The sequence below is a fragment of the Spea bombifrons genome, chromosome 10, assembly GCF_027358695.1.
Source record: "Spea bombifrons isolate aSpeBom1 chromosome 10, aSpeBom1.2.pri, whole genome shotgun sequence".
NCBI classification, from domain to species: Eukaryota; Metazoa; Chordata; class Amphibia; order Anura; family Pelobatidae; genus Spea; species Spea bombifrons.
In genome coordinates this window covers 24,085,446-24,105,078 of record NC_071096.1, presented here as the reverse complement: position 1 = coordinate 24,105,078, position 19,633 = coordinate 24,085,446, and the positions used below count along the sequence as shown (strand labels likewise).

Below are 19,633 nucleotides of genomic sequence, written 5' to 3'. Positions count from 1 at the left end.
TGCCACTTAAGTTTTGTTTTAATGCGCATTTTACCTTACAGTACGATTCATATGCACAGAAATAATTACGATACCATTAATTAGATAATCTTGGATTAATCTTTTCAATAATTTTAATTTAATCAAATATTTTATCATGCTAATGGTCATCACTTAAGCACTATGGCTCTGTTGTTTTCAATCATAATTTTCTACATAAATTACAATTTTTTTATGGACAAAACCATGAATTAGTATGTAAATAATTCCTACAAAAATTGGAATTATGAAAAACTGTTCACCTATAAAAACTATACACAGAGAAAGCACATTTTATATATATATATATATATATATATATATATATATATATATATATATATATATATATATATATACACACACATACACTCACATACACTCACATACACTCACTGGTCACTTTATTAGGTACACCTTGCTTGTACCGGGTTGGACCCCCGTTTTGCCTTCAGAAGTGCCTTTGTCGTGGCATACTTTCTACAAGGTGCTGGGAACCTTCCTAAGAGATTTTGGTCCATATGGACATGATGGCATCACACAGCTGCTGCAAATTGGTTGGCTGCACATCCATGATGCAAATTCCACCACATCCCAAAAGGTGCTCGATTGAATTGAGATCTGGTGACATGTTCAAGAAACCAGTTTGAGATTATGTAATCTTTGTGACACGGTGCATTATCCTGCTGGAAGTAGCCATCAGAAGATGGGTACACTGTGGTCATAAAGGGATAGACATGGTCAGCAACAATATTCAGGTAGGCTGTCAAGTTTAAACAATGCTTAATTGGTAGTAAGTGGCCTCAGGTGCGCCAAGATAATTTCCACCACACCATTACACCACCACTACCAGCCTGAACCGTTGATACAAGGCAGGATGGATCTATGCTTTCATGTTTACTCCAAAGTTTGACCCTACCATCTGAATGTCACAGCTGGAATCGAGACTCATCAGAGCAGGCAATGTTCTGCCAGTCCTTCATTGTCCAATTTTGGTGACCCTATGCGAATTGTAGCCTACGTTTCCTGTTCTTCGCTGATAGGAGTGGCACCTGGTATGGTCTTCTGCTGCTGTTGCCCAACTGCTTCAAGGTTCGATGTGTTGTGCATTCAGAGATGGCATTTCTGTCCACACAACTTGCGCTCACTTCATATTTTATCTTTTTTAGACCATTCTCTGTAAACCCTAGAGATGGTTGTGCATGAAAATCCCAGTTGATCAGCAGTTTCTGAAATACTCAGATCAGCCCATATGTCACCAACAACCATTCCACGTTCAAAGTCACTTAAATTCCCTTCCTTCGCTATTCTGATGCTCGGTTCCAACTTCAGCCAGTTGTCTTGACCATGTCCACATGCCTCAATGCATTGAGTTGCTGTCATGTGATTGGCTGATTAGCTATTTGTGTTAACAAGCAATTGAAATTGATATATATATGCACACACACCGTATTTGCTCGATTATAAGATGACCCTTCAAAATCTAAATATTAATTTAGGAAAAAAAGAAAAAGCTTGAATATAAGACTACCCTATAGGAAAAAATGTTTTACTAGTAAATATGAATTCATGTAAACTATTTTCGATATTTAATACAAGCTATGATTGAGAAAAATATTTCCTTTTATTTGCCAACCTGCCCCCCCCCCAGTTATGCACATCTGTCCCCAGGCTTGCCACTCTGCCCCCAAAAATGCCTTATATCCCGCTATATGCCACTCTGCCCCATGATGTGCCTTTTAACCCTCTATATACCACTCTGCCTCCAGAAATGCCTTATACCCGCCTATATGCCTCTGGTCCCAGCAGACATTTTTTTCCATTACCATCTATTTGAGGTCTGATTAAAGGATGATCTCGATTATAAGACGGGGGTATTTTTCTGACCATTTGCGGTATATATATATATATATATATATATATATATATATATATATAAAAGCGCAGTCATATTCCAAGGATGTTTGGTGTGAACGTCTCTTGATGTCAGTCCAAAGCATCTCTAATGGGTTATGGTCTGGGCCACTCCAAAAGGCAGATTTGTTTTTAACCATTCTGTAGTAGTGGTGATGCACGTAAATATCGGCTGCCGAAACATATCGGGAAAATGGGAAAATGTATTGGGAAAATGCAGAAATAATCATCTGCAGGGGCCCTGCTGCTTACCTGCACCGTACCACAGTGTGTGCGAGCAACATCTCTTGTTCTGACCCTGCTCCGTTCTTGCTTCCCTTAGGCGTAACAAGAGAAGTTGATTGCACAGAGTGCGAGAAACACAGAGGAAGGCAGCAGAGGGCCCCTACAGAAGTCTGTAAGCAGCACCAAGATCTGCAGTTCAACGGGTGGGGTGTATGAACGAGTATGTGTGATTGAGTATCTGTGAGTGAGTATATGATTAAGTGAATTAATCTTTGTGAATTAGTAAATTAATGAATATGTGTGATAGCATGGATGTGCAAGGTGGGCGCATAGCACAGGGATGCTGTAAGTGATGTGCAGACCCCATACTGCTAGCAGCATCAATACACAGGGGGGGGGCAGCTAGCCAGGTTTCAGCATGTATTGGCTGCTTGTGCACGACAGGAGTGTGATTGCTATATTAAATATAATATTAAATGCTAACAGCAATCACACTCCTATCATGCCCAGGCATACCCAGATTCCAGCATGTACTGGCTGACTTATCATGCCCAGGTTCCAGGAGTGTGATTGCTGTTAACAATCATCTATATTAGTATTGTTTTGATTTTTTTTTATTATGGTGTGTGGTCATTTTCGGTTTGGGCCAAGTGAATCCTTAATTTTCGGTTTCGGTCCAGAATGTTCATTTTGGTGCATCCCTATGTAGTAGATTTCAGGTCATTGTCCCGTTGCATTAAACAACTTCTACTGAGCTTCAGAAGGCGGACAGCTTGGGAATTCATTGTCCCCTTGACAATGGCAAGCTGTCCAGGCTGCAAAGCAGCCATAAATCATGATGCTCACTTCACCATTGACATGAGGTTTTCATGTGGGTATGTGGTTGCCTTAGTTTAATCAGTCCACAAAACATTTTCCCAGTAGCGTTGTGTAGTGTCAAGGTGCTTTTTGCCAAAATGTAGGCGAACTGCTAGGTTACATTGGACTCTATACCTGTTGAATGTTTTGCATATGGTAGACTTATGAATAGAGATGTTAACCAGTTCCAATGATTCCTTCAAGCCTTTAGCTGTTACTCTAGTGTTCTTTCTTTACCTCATTGAGCATTTTGTGTTGTGCTCTTGGAGTCATCTTGGCTGGGTGTCCACTTCTAGGGAGAGTAGCCACAGTACTCAACTGTCTCCATTCATAAACAATTTGTCTACTGTGGACTGATGAATATGTAAACTCTTTAACAAAAAAGTGATCAGCGTTAGAGCAATGAATAAGTGTTTACATTTTGCTAAGATGGACAGTTTGTTTGTACAGTCCCTAATCAAACAGTTGGGCTACTAGGTTGTAGCTGCCTAATTTATATATATATATATATATATATATATATATATATATATAGCTGCAGCTAACGATGATTTTCAAATCGATTAGTCGATTAGTTGGCCAATTATTTTTTAGATTAATCCGATAAAAAAAATAATTTTTAATTTAGTTGAAATAATTTAATAAAGTAACGTAGGATGTTAAAAACAAATGGCAGAATAAAAAAACTTTGATAAAAATGCATTTCTTGTTTTTATTTCCCAACCTGCCCCCCAGTTATGCACGTTTGAGCCCAGGCATGCCACACTGCCCTCCCAGGCATGCCACTCCGCCCTCCCCACATATGCCTTATATACCCCAGTATGCCGTATACCCCCTGATATGCCATAGTGCACTCATAGATTTGCAGACTCGTTCAGACACAATACTTTTATAAATAAATACAGGGTTAATCTTCACTGCCCCATGGATTTAGATTCCCCTTAGTTTGCCCCCCTTTACCTCTAACTGCAGCTTAAGTTAACCTTATTAAATTAATTAACCCTATTACAGACCTACTCTCTACAATTTAACAAATGTTATAAGTAACTTCAGTCATCCTCACTGGTATGGCATGTCAACTATTAAAACTATTCACTATAAAATACTTGAGCAGATATACACTTTTAAAAAAAAAAATCACTCAGGCATACTGTTCTGTTCCTCTTCCTTTACAGGGTTTCAAGTTTTCTTGTTTACGTTTTTTATTACCTTATAACGTTACAATGTAACTGAGATACATGCTTATCAAGATGGTTTGAATTTTCAATGTAATGACAGCTGCGACTGTCTTGGTTTGATCATAACTGACAGCTGTGACTGTGTCCCATGTATTACTATTGGTGTTATTTGTACTTCTTATTTCTTTGAAAATTAATAAAAAACTATTGAAAGTCAAAGGCCCTGTTTGGGCCAAAAAAATTTTGGACCAAGAAACTTGGAGACACATAGAAGAACGATCGCAATGTGACCGAACAGATTCAATATCGGCTTAGCAATGGTGTTTCTGAAGATGCGCGATGATTTTACAGTCCAACGTCATCGCACTAAGCTCCTCCAATCCAAGCGTCTGTGGCGTGAGGACGCTGCCTAAAACAGAACAAGCTGATACTTCTGTTCCACTGCTGTGTCGCCAACATCAGTCCCTTAGCGTCAACTAAATAGTTTCCAGCGGGGTATCCGGCAACAAACCTATTTATTTAGCTGAGGGGCTGAAACGGAACAAGTTGATACTTCCACTCTTTGCTGTGTGATCTTAATAGAGACAACAGCGGAAGTATCAGCTCGTTACGTTTCAGTCTCTCAGCTAAATAAGTAGGTTTGTTGCCAGATACCCCGCTCCACCCAACTAAGCTATTTAGCGGACGCTGAGGGACTGACGTTGGAGACACAGCAGCAGCGGAACGGAAGTATAAGCTCAGAAACGGTATGGTCTCACTCTCACTGACTCTCATTGCACCTGCGCAGGGCCGGGCCTTAAGTGTTCAGGCGCCCTCTGGAGACTACTCCTCTGGTGCCCACCCCACAAAAAAAGAAAAACATCTAGTAACAAACCACCAGTTTAAGTTAGAGATTATTTAGGTGCAAGTGCAAACAAGTACAATAATATATAACTGGAAACACTGGTAACAGTAATGTATGCTAAATACATTAACTATGGGGGGGGAATAGCTAACAATACAATCTTTGCAGAAAAAAAACATTATAATAAATATTGAAAAAATTGGACCCTAGGCAAACATTTCCTTGGGCTTCACTCCACGCTCCCAAGCATGCAATCACTCCCTCACCAAAAAAATATATTTGCCACACTGACCACAGATTAGTGGAAGACTGAGAGTCAGTGCAGTCTTCCCTCTTCCTGACCCTACTGTGAATTTGAGAGTTACTCTCCCCCGTAACTATCCCCAGAGTCCCTTTGTCCCCTCACTTCACTAAACCACACACCCCTGTAATTCAGGTATAGATCAAATAAATAATACATGTAAACAGCACTTGCATGTGTAGATCAATTGAATAAGACATTCAAACCATGTATTTGCAGATATATATAAATAATGTATGGAAACATAGCATAGCAGATATAGAGCAACAGAATAACACACAAACCAAGCTTTGCAGGTATAGATCAATTGGAAATCACATTGAAACTGAATATTATCCCTTAATAGCCCTTCAAATACTTTCCCAGCCACAAAAGTTAAGCTCACAGGTCTATAGTTTCCAGGCAAAGAGTTTGAACCCTTTTTGAATATAGGGACCACATCTGCCTTCCTCCAATTCCTGAAAATGTCTTCATTTGCTCTAACATTAGGTGGTTTATAACAGATTTAGTTTTACTTCATTCTTTTCTTGAACTCCTCAGCTCAATCTAATATTTATGCCATCCAGTGTCAGGCAGCTGGCCAAAGGAGCCAAACCTGGTACCCCACTGACTCATTTGAAATTAAAAAATTCTGGCCTTGACCCTACTGATGGGTGTTATAAAAAAAAGGCCCACCATGAATTCTTATTGGAGCACAGACAAATGTTATCAACCCTCCTCAATTTGATTGTATCAGATAAGGTTCATTATAATTTTTTTGTACAAAATTCCCGGAAATGTATGTGTCCTGGCTTATGCGTCTCTCACCCCTTTCACTTAGTAAGAGACTCAGAGAGAGAGAGAGAGAGAGTGTGTGCAAGAGAGCGCGAGAGAGCATGATGCTCTATGAGTCAGTGAGTGAGAAAGAGTATGACTTATAGCGCGTGAGAGTGTGTGACAGAAAATGAGGGAGTAAGAACATGAATAAGAGTAAGAGTAGGGGAATTTTACTGTGAGAGAGCGCGAGTGTGAGAGAGCATGAGTGTGAGAGGGCGCGAGTGTGAGAGGGCGCGAGTGTGAGAGGGCGCGAAAGTGGGGAATGTGAGAGAGCGTGAATAAAAGTGAGTGCAGGATTGAGAGCCTTGAGTGTGAGAGAATGTGAAAGTGATACTGTGAGAGAGAATTAATAAGAATGAGAGAGAGCATGAGACAGCATGAGATAATGAGTGAGAGTGTGAATAAGAGTGAGAATGTAAAACAATTTGAACGAGGGTGTGACAGAGCGTGAATAAAAGCGAGTTAAAAAGGGAGAGAATATGAGTAAGACTGAAAATGCAACGAAATGAGATGTAGCTCAACCAGTGCCTACAGCCATACCTGGTGGAGGACCAAGACATGGTAAAATACGGTGGCCATCTACGTAACACAGATTGTTACGTATAACATGTGGGATATTCCCTTTGAGGACGCCACCCCCAAATGTGCAAGATGAGAATGTCCTGCTCCTTACCAGCAGGCATCTTCCTTGCACAATTATCCCTACTGGTGCCAAACAGAAGCCTCAAAAAAACATTTTTATTTTTCCTGGCATAATACATAACCCAAAAAAACATCCTAAGTGTTGGTGTAAAAAGTAAAAAAAAGGGTTAAACACAATTGCCATTCGGATCAGGAATTCAAAATCAATATTTAATGTTCAAAATTAAGTATATATGCCTCTCTGTTTTTAGTCACGTTAACTGCGTTAACGACCCTAAAATATTGACAAACGTTTAATGTCAGAGACTGTAAGAAAGGTTAAATAATCTGGTAAACCATCATTTTTTACGAAACAAAACACGAAGTTTTGGTGTTTTTTTATGGTAGACGTAGTTAAAACTAAGATGTGTGTTTCTAACAGCGGGTGAACGTACAATGATAAACAGTGTAAAAAGGAGGCTAACATATGCAGTGACACATATTTGTAATGCTCCTAATATATATCTAGTGAAATAACGATTACCCGGCTTGTGTCAACGACGGTAAACGGTCCGCTCGATTAGCAGCCATCCCACTCAACTCCTTCGCTTGTCGCAGACGGTTTGTTTACAACCCAGTTTCCACGGCTACCAGAGGGGTCACGTGGATTTTTGTGAAGTTGGGCCATCTTCCAATCCAGTTTAACGATCGTTTGACGCCAGCAGGCCATGTGACTTCTGCAATCTCACCATAGAGAGAATTTAATATAAACGAATAAGAGCGAGCTGTGCATGTTTTTTTTGCGTGAAAAGTGGGGCGATGTAAACATAAAAAAATAACTACACTTAATATTATTCCTATCTTGCTTACCTTTGAATCAAGCAGCACTGAAATGCAACGCGAATGCGGGCCATAGAGATCTTACCTTTTTTCAGAAATGTTGGGGTCCTCCAACGTTGCATGCACGTCACACATATCCCCCTCTGTAATATATAAGAAAATTGTATGATTTTACTGTAGAATTTAAAGATAAAGAGCACAACATATCAGCTTATTTCTTGGATTTTACATTTCCCAATATTTCTGCACAGGCTAAGAAGAAAAATCTCACAATGGACCACATTGCATGATGTCTTACCCTGCCATCTGAATGTTGCAGCTGGAATCGAGACTCATCAGACCAGGCAACGTTCTTCCAGTCTTCCATTGTCCAATTTGGGTGAGCCTGTTCGGATGGCAGCCTAAAGTTAGGCTGGTTAGAGAGGTCTGTGATGCCCCCAACCAGTCCTGGAGGATGCAGCTGCTGACCAGGCAGCTGTGCTACCCCTCACCGCACCCTTCCTTTGGCCCTGATCACGGTCACTCACAAACATTATTTGTGATTATATTTGTAATATTTTTTATTTTTATTGTTTATTTTTTACTTTATATTTTGTAGTGGGTCTATTATTATTTACTATTGCACTTTATAGCACGCTCAGGGGACCTCCAGTCTCTGAGCCTGCTTCATTTTGTCACTTGCGCAACTACACTGTTGTTTTGCACTTTAAGACCCCAATTTATTTTGCAGTCTATTCGCAGTGTATATATCGTTGCATGTTTTGTTTTTAATAATATCAATGTATTTTTTAGTCTACTCAGAGTGTGCACTTTATAGCTCACTATTTCTAATATATCACATACCATTATTGCCACTTGTTTAGATTTTTGTAGTGTGTTTATTACTCAGTGCTCAGTGGACTTTTAGACACAGAGCCTGCTTTATTTTGTGACCATTTAGACTTTTTTGTTATTTTACTATTCATTTATGTTTTAGCGTACTGTGCGCTGGAGTTCACTTTCTTTGCATCTAACTACTATAACTGTTTAATTTGAGACCTGAGTGTGTACAGTATATCTCTTTATATCCTATTGTAGGATTTATTGGGACGGGAGTTATCACCCACCCTTAACTTTCACCTTCAAGCCTTAAGCAATGATGTCCTAGGATGAATCCAATAGTGCAGGGGTGTCCAATCTGCGGCCCTCCAGCTGCTGCAGGACTACATCTCCCATACTCCTCAGCCAGCCCCTTAGCTGAAAGAGCATTATGGGAGATGTAGTCCTGCAGCAGCTGGAGGGCCGCAGGTTGGACGCCCCTGCAATAGTGGCAACCCATTTTCCCCATGAGGGAAGCCAGGGAGAGGTAGAGGCATTAGACCGGCATCACATTGTTTCTTTCCATTTGAAACTGTGTGACAAACTTACCATCTTTTCTTTAGTTGCCTTATATCACAGTTTGCTGGGTATTAAACACTACTTTACAAAACTTGGGTGCAGTTAAATATCCCTAGAAGCAATTAGCAATCTTTTTTTTTTTAATGATACATAAATAAATTTAGAATTTTTAAATTCACCTTAAGTACTAAATTTAAATAAATATAAAGGTACTGAAATTAGAGGAAAGTTGAAAATAATTAATAAGGAGATGTGCACAACTGTTACGAAAGATATGGTATCATTCAGGCCATTAACAAAGATGGTGGGTATGTTCCCAGTGTCCATTTGGGCCATCTTTCGAGGTCCTTTACATTAATGATCTTCTTTAAGACTAAAAAAGTTTCATATACAAAAGTATTTAGATTTGATTCCATTGTCAGTGGTGGAATTCTCACTTTATTTCAATTGTCTAGAACTGTAAGCAGATCATTGACTTTGAAGACCTTTGTAAAAGACAAAGTGATTTTTTTTTGAGAACTGTTTAAATGGACAATATTTAAACACTGAGATATATCAGTCGTTTAGGTCGGGCCAGATCCATATAACTGGCTGATCTGGTGAAATACTTTTTGGCATTTTTTTTCGTGGATCAAGGAATCACTTTACAGTTAGAATATTTCCTAGGATTACTGCAGATTGACTCTCCAGACATCTTGTGCATTGCAGAGATTAGAATCTTATGGAAAATTGGCAATAGCCAATTACAGTCATTTTCAAGAAGAAGAAGAAGCAAATCACATGCTGGTTGCCAAGGACAATATTTGTATACACTCTGATCAGTCGGTGTCAGAGATTGATTGTTTCCACTGCTCAGCACTCTTAGAGATTTCTGTTTGTGAAAAATTAAAATAAAATTGTATTTTTTTGTGCCTGATCAGTGATCACTCTGTTGTAGAGTGATAAGCAGCCTATGTGCATATTGCATATGCACTTCTTTGCTCAATAAGGTGCTTATTAAACTATTGTAATAAGAACACGTGGTAGTGAGTTTTTACATTTGAAACATTATATATATATATATATATATATATACATTATTTTTTAAGGATAAATTGGAAGACAATGTGTAATCATAATGTCAATGAGAAGATAATTGTTTTTTTGTATGTCAACTTTAAAGCATGATACGGACACCTCAGACATATACAGGTTTTGAAATGTAGCAGATACTCCATTTCAATCTCAAAACAACGCAGAGTAAATAGTTCTGAATGGGTTGCACAAATTCGGCATATTCTATACATTTCACAATGTTGGTACAATATGCAATAAGTATACATGCAGTATATTCATGATGCAGGGTATTTATGTCATACATGACATGCATGTCGTTTGTTGGTGTATAAATATTCACGTTCTTTGCTCTATATAGCCGTAAACACTGAAGCATGACAACTTCGCACTTCTCAGTTATGCTCATGTGAACTACAAGCCCCAGAAGACGCTAATAGAAAAAAAAATGACTGCCTCCCGAAGGACGCACTGTATTGTGGTAGTTGTAGTTTTGTCGTAAACCAAAAAGCCTACGCTGGATGTGGATTACTTGCTCTGTGAACACTAACTCCCGAGTGTCCGTAGCCAATGTGACTGTGTTCACGGCCCGGTCATTGGTTAGTAAGGGAAATCACACTTTTGGTCATTGACATAATAGTATATCCAAGATGGCGGAACGGGGGTCTGAATGCTTACAAGGAATAGACCTGCTTCAAAATTTTCAGGAGCAGGATATAAGTGAGAGATTGAAGCGGCTTTACCCGGCTGTTAACGAAGATGACACCCCTCTGCCTCGTTCGTGGAGTCCTAGAGACAAATATAATTACATCGGTCTGTCACAGAACAACCTCCGGGTGCATTACAAAGGTACATGAAGTGTTTATTTTTTTCAGGATTTACAAAGTCACTGATTAAAATAGATGGCAGGTCGGTTTAAGTGTTCAAATTAAAGATTTATTTTACGCTACTTAACCACTTTATAAACCATGATGTTGTGTGGTAAACCAACACGGTTGTGCAGACAACTATTTAATAATAACGGTAGATCCGGATTACATTCGCTGGTCTGTGTAAATCCTTTCTTGGTATGAACTAAAAAGCTCATCCAAAAGAATGCCGTAGAACATCTTTTGTATCACTCGGAATACGTAGTTTTGGGGGGGGGGTTGGTTTGAAATTTGTTCCTAAGTATAGCTCGTTAATTGAGCCATTCGTACCATTTTAGGTGCAGTTTGTCGGAAGGCTAGTGTTTTAATGGTTCCATACGTGTATGGCTAATAATGTTAGTAAGCCCTTCCAAAATCGTCATGTGATCTCTGTATTTAGAAACTGGCACTAGGATTTTTTTTAGCGTCTTCATGCCAGATATAGTACTGTGTACAGTGGCATAGGCCTCGATGAATTTAACTAGAGACACCATACTGTTTTGTCGCCGTACTAATGAGGCAGGTAGTATATAACATGGATGTAACATTGTTCATAGCTCAAATTATGCGGTTATGTAAGAATCTGGTTCTGTTAGGTGGCTAACAGTAAAGCTGTTTATATGAAACTGTATCTTTATTAGTATCTAAAATTCTGGGCCCTGCTCAAGGTTTGTCGGTGTGAGGGAACGTTGAAGTGTTTTGTTTTAGTGAGCGGTCTGTGTCAAGTGCGCCTCTTTAATCTCACGGACCCGCCTACGTCAAAACGTTCTAAACGAGCGGTTACTGTTGTGTGTTACAAATCATCTTCTAGCTGAGCGGTCCCGTGGACATTTGCGGCAGGTGCAGCTATTGATTCGCGACTCTGTTCGAATCAAACTGAATCTGGACTAATGTAGGCCATTCCGCAGTCAGCGCTGCGTCGTATTTGTGTGTCGCTAAATCTGGCATGTGTGAGGGGACGTTGTTTGCCTAATGTGTTTCATTTGCCCTTTTCAATAAAGTTTTATGCCTGTGTTAGCAAATAGTCGAAACAGTACAAATATTTTTTTTCATTTTTGACTGGACTTTGTGTATAAATCTCCAGCATATTCCACAAACCTCTCCAGTGTCAAATATAAGACATGAGGGAAAAAGTTGAAACAAAGCTTTGATAAGGAATAATCAGTATTGTCTCTTTCCTTCTGGACTTCAAAGTATCCCTATAGGAAAAAAGTTTTAGTAAATATTAATGTATTTTTTTTTGCCAACCTGCCCCCCCAGTTATGCACATCTGCCCCCAGGCTTGCCACTCTGCCTCCCTGATATGCCTTATACAGGGGGGCTATATGCCACTCTGCCTCCCTGATATGCCTTATAATCCTGGTGACGGAACGACCAGGGACCTCAGATTGTCCCTCTCCGCCAAGAGCGACTTCTCCTTTCGGGACAATAATTCCCCGCAATCTGTCGGCAATATCTCCAAGCAAAGTAAGGGTATATCACTATCCAGTACCCAAATAACCAGGCAAGACTAGTCTTTAGGTACAACAGGAGGAGAACTGATTTATTTTAGACACAGACGGCTGGATATATCCAGCAAAACGCACGTTAACATAAAACAAGATACTGGAATACAAACCGCCCCCTTAATCTGCCTCCCAGAGGCAACAGGGTCAGTAAAGGGATTAACAATACAATAGGGTCCCACTGGCCCAAATCAGTTCCAGGGATGGCTGGGGTAAATTTCTGTAGTGGTGGAACTGGAGGAGGGCGGGGGAGACTGACTTATACAGCATTAAACAAAAACAATGGTGGTCACTCCCTGGTTGCAGATCCTGGCTGTCTGCCAGAGATAATCCCCTCAGCAAGTGATGGGATGATACTGCTGGGGGTAGCCACAGAAGTCTTTGCAAAGTCAGGGTCAATAGGGAGGAGGATGGCTCTCGGGCCTCTCCAGTGGCCCCAGGGATGGATGGTTCCATCATGCCCCCCATATGCCACCCTGCCTCTCTGATATGCCTTATACCCCCTGATATGCCACTCTGCCTCCAGAAATGCCGTTTAACTCCCTTTATGCCACTGCCTCCAGAAATGCCTTTTAACCCCCTATATGCCACTCTGGCTCCAGAAATGCCTTATACCCCATATGCTACTCTGGCATATAGGGGGTTAAAAGACATATCATGGTAAAGAGTGGCATATAGGTAAAATTATTTACCGTACATTTAAGTGACGATAACCATAAGTGCATACATTTTTTTTAATACATTACAATAAAACAGTAAAAATAACTCATGGTTTTTAGAATCTCTGGCTTCATTATGAAGAATGTCGCACATATTTGCTATTTTAACCCCTCCATTATTAAAGTGCTAGGCACGTCATGGATCACTTTCTTGCATTGCTGTAATGCCTTGATATCGAGGCATGTAGCAACGCTGAAAACTGTGGCAGGGGGCACTGTGTGATCGCCAGGGCTGGTGCATGGATTATTGTTACCCAGGACAAAAACTCATTTTGCTGTCTCCCCTTGTATACAGCTCTTGGGAGTGCAGTCTCAACCGAGCGCATCATACATAATGATTACCGTAATCGAACAAATACGGTATTTGTTTTGCCTCTCATAATGGATGAAAAGGATCACTTTGCTGAATTGTGCTCGTTTTTTAATTTGTGTTGTATGTTAGATCTGGTCAGAATGGCATTACAAGTAAATACAAAGTTTGAGTTCCTCTAAGAGGTGTGGTAGAGGCAAACATTGAGGGAATGTAAATATGCATAGGATAGGCAAATGATTAAGGTTAATGACTGATTAAGGTTTGAGTATTTTAATCAGGAAAAATTAACAGACTTGATAGGCCAAATGGTTCTTATTTGCGGTTTTAAGGCATATGTTTAAAATTGTGTACGTTTTTCTGTCCAATTGAGATGTCCACATAAATATCCATATATTTTCAGGAGAATGCAGTGGGTCTACCTTTAAAAGGTGATTGTAGTATAAAATGTGAAAAGTGGACTTTGGAAACCATTTAAATGTAGCTATACAATAGAATTTTCCTTTCATATGTGTGGTGATAGGACCACTTTTTGTATCCATATTTTTATTTATTAATATAAGCCACAATGAGTCTACCTTCCTTTTTTCTACAGGTCATGGAAAAAACCATAAAGATGCAGCCTCTGTGCGAGCCACGCATCCCATCCCAGCTGCGTGTGGTATCTATTATTTTGAGGTGAAGATTGTTAGCAAGGGGCGTGATGGGTAAGTTGAAACCTGTTGCCTTATTTTGCTGCTCCTTAACTCCATTGTAAACTTAACAAAACAAACATTTAATTATGCATTTCCACCAGGGCTTTGTGGGGGCCATACTATCACTTGTAGAATTTCTTGGTATTCTTTATGATTAAAATAGTTCTTAATGACTTTGGCTGTATGATGGGGTCATTGTCGTGCTGCAGAATAAATTTGAGGCCAGTCAGATGCGTCCCTGGTGGTATTGCTTGATGGATAAGTGTCTGTACTTCTCAGCATTATGGAGACCGTTACCATATTTACTTACCGTATTTGGTCGATTATAAGACGAGGTTTTTTTTCAGAGCAACTGCTCTGAAAAATACCCCTCGTCTTATAATCGAGGTCATCTTCTAATCAGACCTCAAAAAAATGTCCGCTGGGGCCGGTGCTTTGGTCGCGAGCAGCGTCTCTTCTAGCAGCAGGAGAACAGGAAGCTAGCAGAGTGTCACATAACTCTGCCTCCCCCCTCCTTCCTCTGGGGGCGGGGCCAGAGAAGTTGCTCGCACAGCCGGGCCCCTGCAGAAGTCTTCGAGTGAGAGATCTGCAGTTTAGGTAAAGGGATGGGGGGGGGGGGGGGTTTGTGATTAATGTGTGAAGTATGTGTGATTAATGGAATGAATGAGTATTTAAATGTTTGTGAATGTGTGTGTGTGATAGCATGGATGTGTAAGGGGGGTGGTGGTGGTAGCATGGCATACCTGCATCTGCAGTTTAGGTAAAGGGGTGTGGGGGGGGGTTGTGATTAATGTGTGAAGTATGTGTGATTAATGGAATGAATGAGTATTTAAATGTTTGTGAATGAGTGTGTGTGATAGCATGGATGTGTAAGGGGGGTGGTGGTGGTAGCATGGCATAGGGAGGCTGTAATCACACTTCTAACATCCCCAGGTTCCAGCATGTACTGGCTGCCTTGGCTTGATAGGAGTGTGATTGCTGTTAGCGGCCCGCGAGACCTCGAGGTGCGGCCCGCGTAAGATCGGCAGCCAGGGCAACCGATCTTATGCGAGCCGCACCTCAAGCCCTGCTACTTACTTGTGGGAGGGTCTTCTGGACTGCACAGAGGAAGTGGAGTTCACGTGACATCCTACTTCCTCTGTGCTTTAGCAGAGAAGGCAGAGGGAGGCCGCGCCCCCTGCTGAAGTCTGTAAGCGGCATCGAGGAGCTACAGTGCAGGTAAGGGGGTGGGGAGGGTGTTTGAATGAGTGTGTGTGAATGAATGATTATATGAATAAATGAGTGTGTATGATAGCATGGATGTGTAAGTGCTGGAACCTAGGCATGATGGGACTGTGATTGCTGTTAGCAATCACACTCCTATCATGCCAAGTCAGCCAGTACATTCTGGTACAGGGTGGCTGTAAGTGCAGACCCCATACTGCTGGCAGCATCAATACACAATGGGGGCAGCTGGCCAGGTTTCAGCATGTACTGGCTGACTTGGCATGATAGGAGTGTGATTGCTAACAGCAATCACAGTCCCATCATGCCTAGGTTCCAGCACTTACACATCCATCCAGTAAATACTGGAACCTAGGCATTATGGGACTGTGATTGCTGTTAGCAATCACACTCCTATCATGCCAAGTCAGCCAGTACATGCTGAAACCTGGCCAGCTGCCCCCCTTGTGTATTGATGCTGCCAGCAGTATGGGGTCTGCACAGCCATCACAGCCACCCTGTACCAGAATGTACTGGCTGACTTGGCATGATAGGAGTGTGATTGCTAACAGCAATCACAGTCCCATAATGCCTAGGTTCCAGTATTTACTGGATGGATGTGTAAGTGCTGGAACCTAGGCATGATGGGACTGTGATTGCTGTTAGCAATCACACTCCTATCATGCCAAGTCAGCCAGTACATGCTGAAACCAGGCTAGCTGCCCCCCTTGTGTATTGATGCTGCCAGCAGTATGGGGTCTGCACATCACTTACAGCCACTCTGTACCAGTGTGTATTGGCTGACTTGGCATGATAGGAGTGTGATTGCTAACAGCAATCACAGTCCCATCATGCCTAGGTTCCAGCATTTACTGGATGGATGTGTAAGTGCTGGAACCTAGGCATGATGGGACTGTGACTACTGTTAGCAATCACACTCCTATCATGCCAAGTCAGCCAGTACATGCTGAAACCTAGGTAGCTGCCCCCCTTGTGTATTGATGCTGCCAGCAGTATGGGGTCTGCACAGCCATCACAGCCACCCTGTACCAGAATGTACTGGCTGACTTGGCATGATAGGAGTGTGATTGCTAACAGCAATCACAGTCCCATAATGCCTAGGTTCCAGTATTTACTGGATGGATGTGTAAGTGCTGGAACCTAGGCATGATGGGACTGTGATTGCTGTTAGCAATCACACTCCTATCATGCCAAGTCAGCCAGTACATGCTGAAACCAGGCTAGCTGCCCCCCTTGTGTATTGATGCTGCCAGCAGTATGGGGTCTGCACATCACTTACAGCCACTCTGTACCAGTGTGTATTGGCTGACTTGGCATGATAGGAGTGTGATTGCTAACAGCAATCACAGTCCCATCATGCCTAGGTTCCAGCATTTACTGGATGGATGTGTAAGTGCTGGAACCTAGGCATGATGGGACTGTGACTACTGTTAGCAATCACACTCCTATCATGCCAAGTCAGCCAGTACATGCTGAAACCTAGCTAGCTGCCCCCCTTGTGTATTGATGCTGCCAGCAGTATGGGGTCTGCACATCACTTACAGCCACCCTGTACCAGCATGTACTGGCTGACTTGGCATGATAGGAGTGTGATTGCTAACAGCAATCACAGCGAGCACAGTCCCATCATGCCTAGGTACCAGCATTTACTGGTTGCCTGGGTTGCCAGCATTTACTGGTTGCCAAGTCATATTGCTAATTTTGTCCAGTTGTGTGTTACCTACTTTTATTAAAAATGTGAGTTTTTATTATTATTTTTAAAGGTTGGGGGGTCATTTTCGGTTTTGGCTAAGTGAACCCTGAATGTTTTGGTCCAGAGTTTTCATTTTAGTTCATCCCTAGAATAAATCTAGGGAATCCTGAATTTGTAGTCGCAAAACTTTCTAGGCCCAGAAATCAGTGAGAGGAAGAGTAAAGGTTTTGTGTCATTTTACTTTATTTTAATCTGCATATTTTATTAAAGGCCATATTTTTTGTCACAGTGAAAAATGAGTGCGGCCCGCGCACGTATACAATTCTAATGAAGTGGCCCACTGCAGAAAAAACTTGGACACCCCTGACCTATTTTATTCTTTTGCAAAATAAACAGGGTAAGGCTAGGTTTCCACTTGGGTTTTTGTCCGGCGTTTTTTTCTTGATGAAAAACGCCAGGAAAACTGCCAAGAAAACTGCCACTGCATTTACCTGCGTTTTGGCGTTTTTTCTGCAGTTTTTTCTGGCGTTTTAGCCTTTCTGTGGAAATTGCTTTTTTTGACCTTAGGCAGTTTTTCCAGCCTTTACAAGTTAGAAGTTTCACCCAGCTAAAAGGGATTAGGATAAATGGCAAGTATCTGCCCTCTCCTGATGTCATTTACTTGGTAGACCCTTTTGTCTCTTTTCTGTGGTTTGTAAGGCATGCTTTATTTCGAATGTCTGCTCCTCTGGGAAGATTGGCCCCAAATGATGGTGCAAATTGTTTGCTGTTGCTTTTGGCACGCAGGATCCAGTCGCGTATGTTTGTTTGTAATGGCATGTTTGTTCCAAATGGTGTAAAATTCAATATGAACCAGTCCAGGACTTTGTTTTGTGTGAAACTGTTTGTTTTCAGACTATTTCTCGTAGGACACACAGATACTGGGTCCATCCTCTGCATTGTAACTGTGGAAAAAACGCCATAAAAAACGCCAAGGCAATAAACCCACATGGCTTTTTCATGGCGTTTTTTCTCTCCCATAGACTTCTATTGGAGAAAAGCGCCAAGATTTCTTGCAAAAAACGCCAGCGTGTCAACATGCTGCGATTTTGAAAAACTGCCACAGAGCCCAAAAAAGCAGAAAAACGCCAAAGAGGACTGAAAAAACGCCAAACAGAAAAACGCCAAGTGGAAATGGCATTTTGCGATTTCCTATTGAAGAACAGCTAACATCTGGCTGCAGCCGTTTTTCACAAAAAAAAACGCCAGGTGGCGCTATTGGCGTTTTTATGGGCGTTTTTAGCAAAAAAAAACCAAGTGGAAATCTAGCCTAAAACTGCAAAGTGGATGTGAAAAATGTTTTTTTTTTTTTTTCTTAAACCCTTAAGGACCAGGCTGTGTTTTACCTTTTGTACCATTGGGACCGAGGCTGTTTTAACACTTTTGCGGTGTTCGTGTTTAGATGTAATTTTCTCTTCACTCATTTAGTGAACCCACACAAATTATATGTTGTTTTTTTCAGGACAAGAAGAGCTTTCTTCAGATACCATTGTTTTAATCATATTATCTAATTTCCCATAAAAAAATAATAAAATATGATGAAAAATGTAAAAAAAAAAAACACATTTTCTGACTTTTACCCCAAAAATCTTTTACTCATCCAAAAAAGCTAATGAAAAAACCTACTAAATATATTCTACTATTTGTCCTGAGTTTAGAAATACCCAATGTTTTTATGTTTTTTTTTTTTTGCTTTTTTCTGCATGTTATGGAGCATTAAGTACAAGTAGCATTTTGCTATTTCAAAACCATTTTTTCCAAATCTGGTAATTCTTCCCCCCATGTGCCATTTCGGGTATCTTTGAAGCCAATGCAATTCACCCCATCAAATCATGTATTTTTGAAAACTAGACACCCCAAGGTATTTCAAATGCTACAATTTTAACTTTCCATGCACTAATTCTACCATCAGCCTTTGTAAAACTTTGTGGTAGTAATTTTATTTTGTGTTTTTTTATCGCTAAAATTGCTCTTCAGGTATGGATTTACAGCTCCTGATATACATCACTTTCAAACAACACCCCAATATGTGTTCAGCAACATCTCCCGAGTACAGTCATACCCCTCATGCATGGGTTTGTTGGGTTGTTTGGGAGGTAAAACGCCAAATTTAGGAAGTGCACATTTTTTAACTTGGAACTTTTACATCTGGTCATTCTGACCCCATGTCCTAATAGGACCATCTTTGAAGCCGGCTAATTCAATTTACCCCATCAAACCATATATTTTTGAAAACTAGACACCCCAAGGTATTTCAAATGCTAGTATTTTAACCCTTTCCATGCATGAGATTCTACCACCAGCCTTTGCCACACTTTGTGTTAGTATTTTTTTGGTATTTTTTTTTTACACAAATTGTACTTTGGGTATACATTTATAGCTCCAGGTATACGTCACTTTCAAACAACACCCTAATATGTGTTCAACAACATCTCTCGAGTACAGTGATACCACCCATGCATGGGTTTGACTGCTGTTTGGGGTTAAAAGGCCAC

The 19,633-nt window shown here is 40.8% G+C and overlaps 2 protein-coding genes across 4 annotated transcripts in view; one reads left to right on the top strand and one right to left on the bottom strand.

Annotated features, from left to right (window-relative positions):
* The window catches only part of TSNAXIP1 (translin associated factor X interacting protein 1), a 135,684-nt gene extending 128,301 nt beyond the window's left edge, over positions 1 to 7,383 (bottom strand). For both annotated transcript variants that reach the window (XM_053449727.1, XM_053449728.1), the window contains exon 1: positions 7,320 to 7,383. In XM_053449727.1, the coding sequence (XP_053305702.1) occupies positions 7,320 to 7,366 (47 nt within the window). In that variant the 5' untranslated portion in view covers positions 7,367 to 7,383. The remainder of the gene's footprint in view (positions 1 to 7,319) is intronic.
* A 3,260-nt stretch (positions 7,384 to 10,643) lies between these two features.
* RANBP10 (RAN binding protein 10) overlaps positions 10,644 to 19,633 on the top strand; it is a 78,441-nt gene continuing 69,451 nt past the window's right edge. The window contains exons 1-2 of one of the 2 annotated variants that reach the window (XM_053449725.1): positions 10,644 to 10,894; positions 14,083 to 14,194. In XM_053449725.1, coding sequence (XP_053305700.1) covers positions 10,696 to 10,894; positions 14,083 to 14,194 — 311 coding nt within the window. In that variant the 5' untranslated portion in view covers positions 10,644 to 10,695. The remainder of the gene's footprint in view (positions 10,895 to 14,082; positions 14,195 to 19,633) is intronic. The other variant, XM_053449724.1, reaches the window with a different exon arrangement.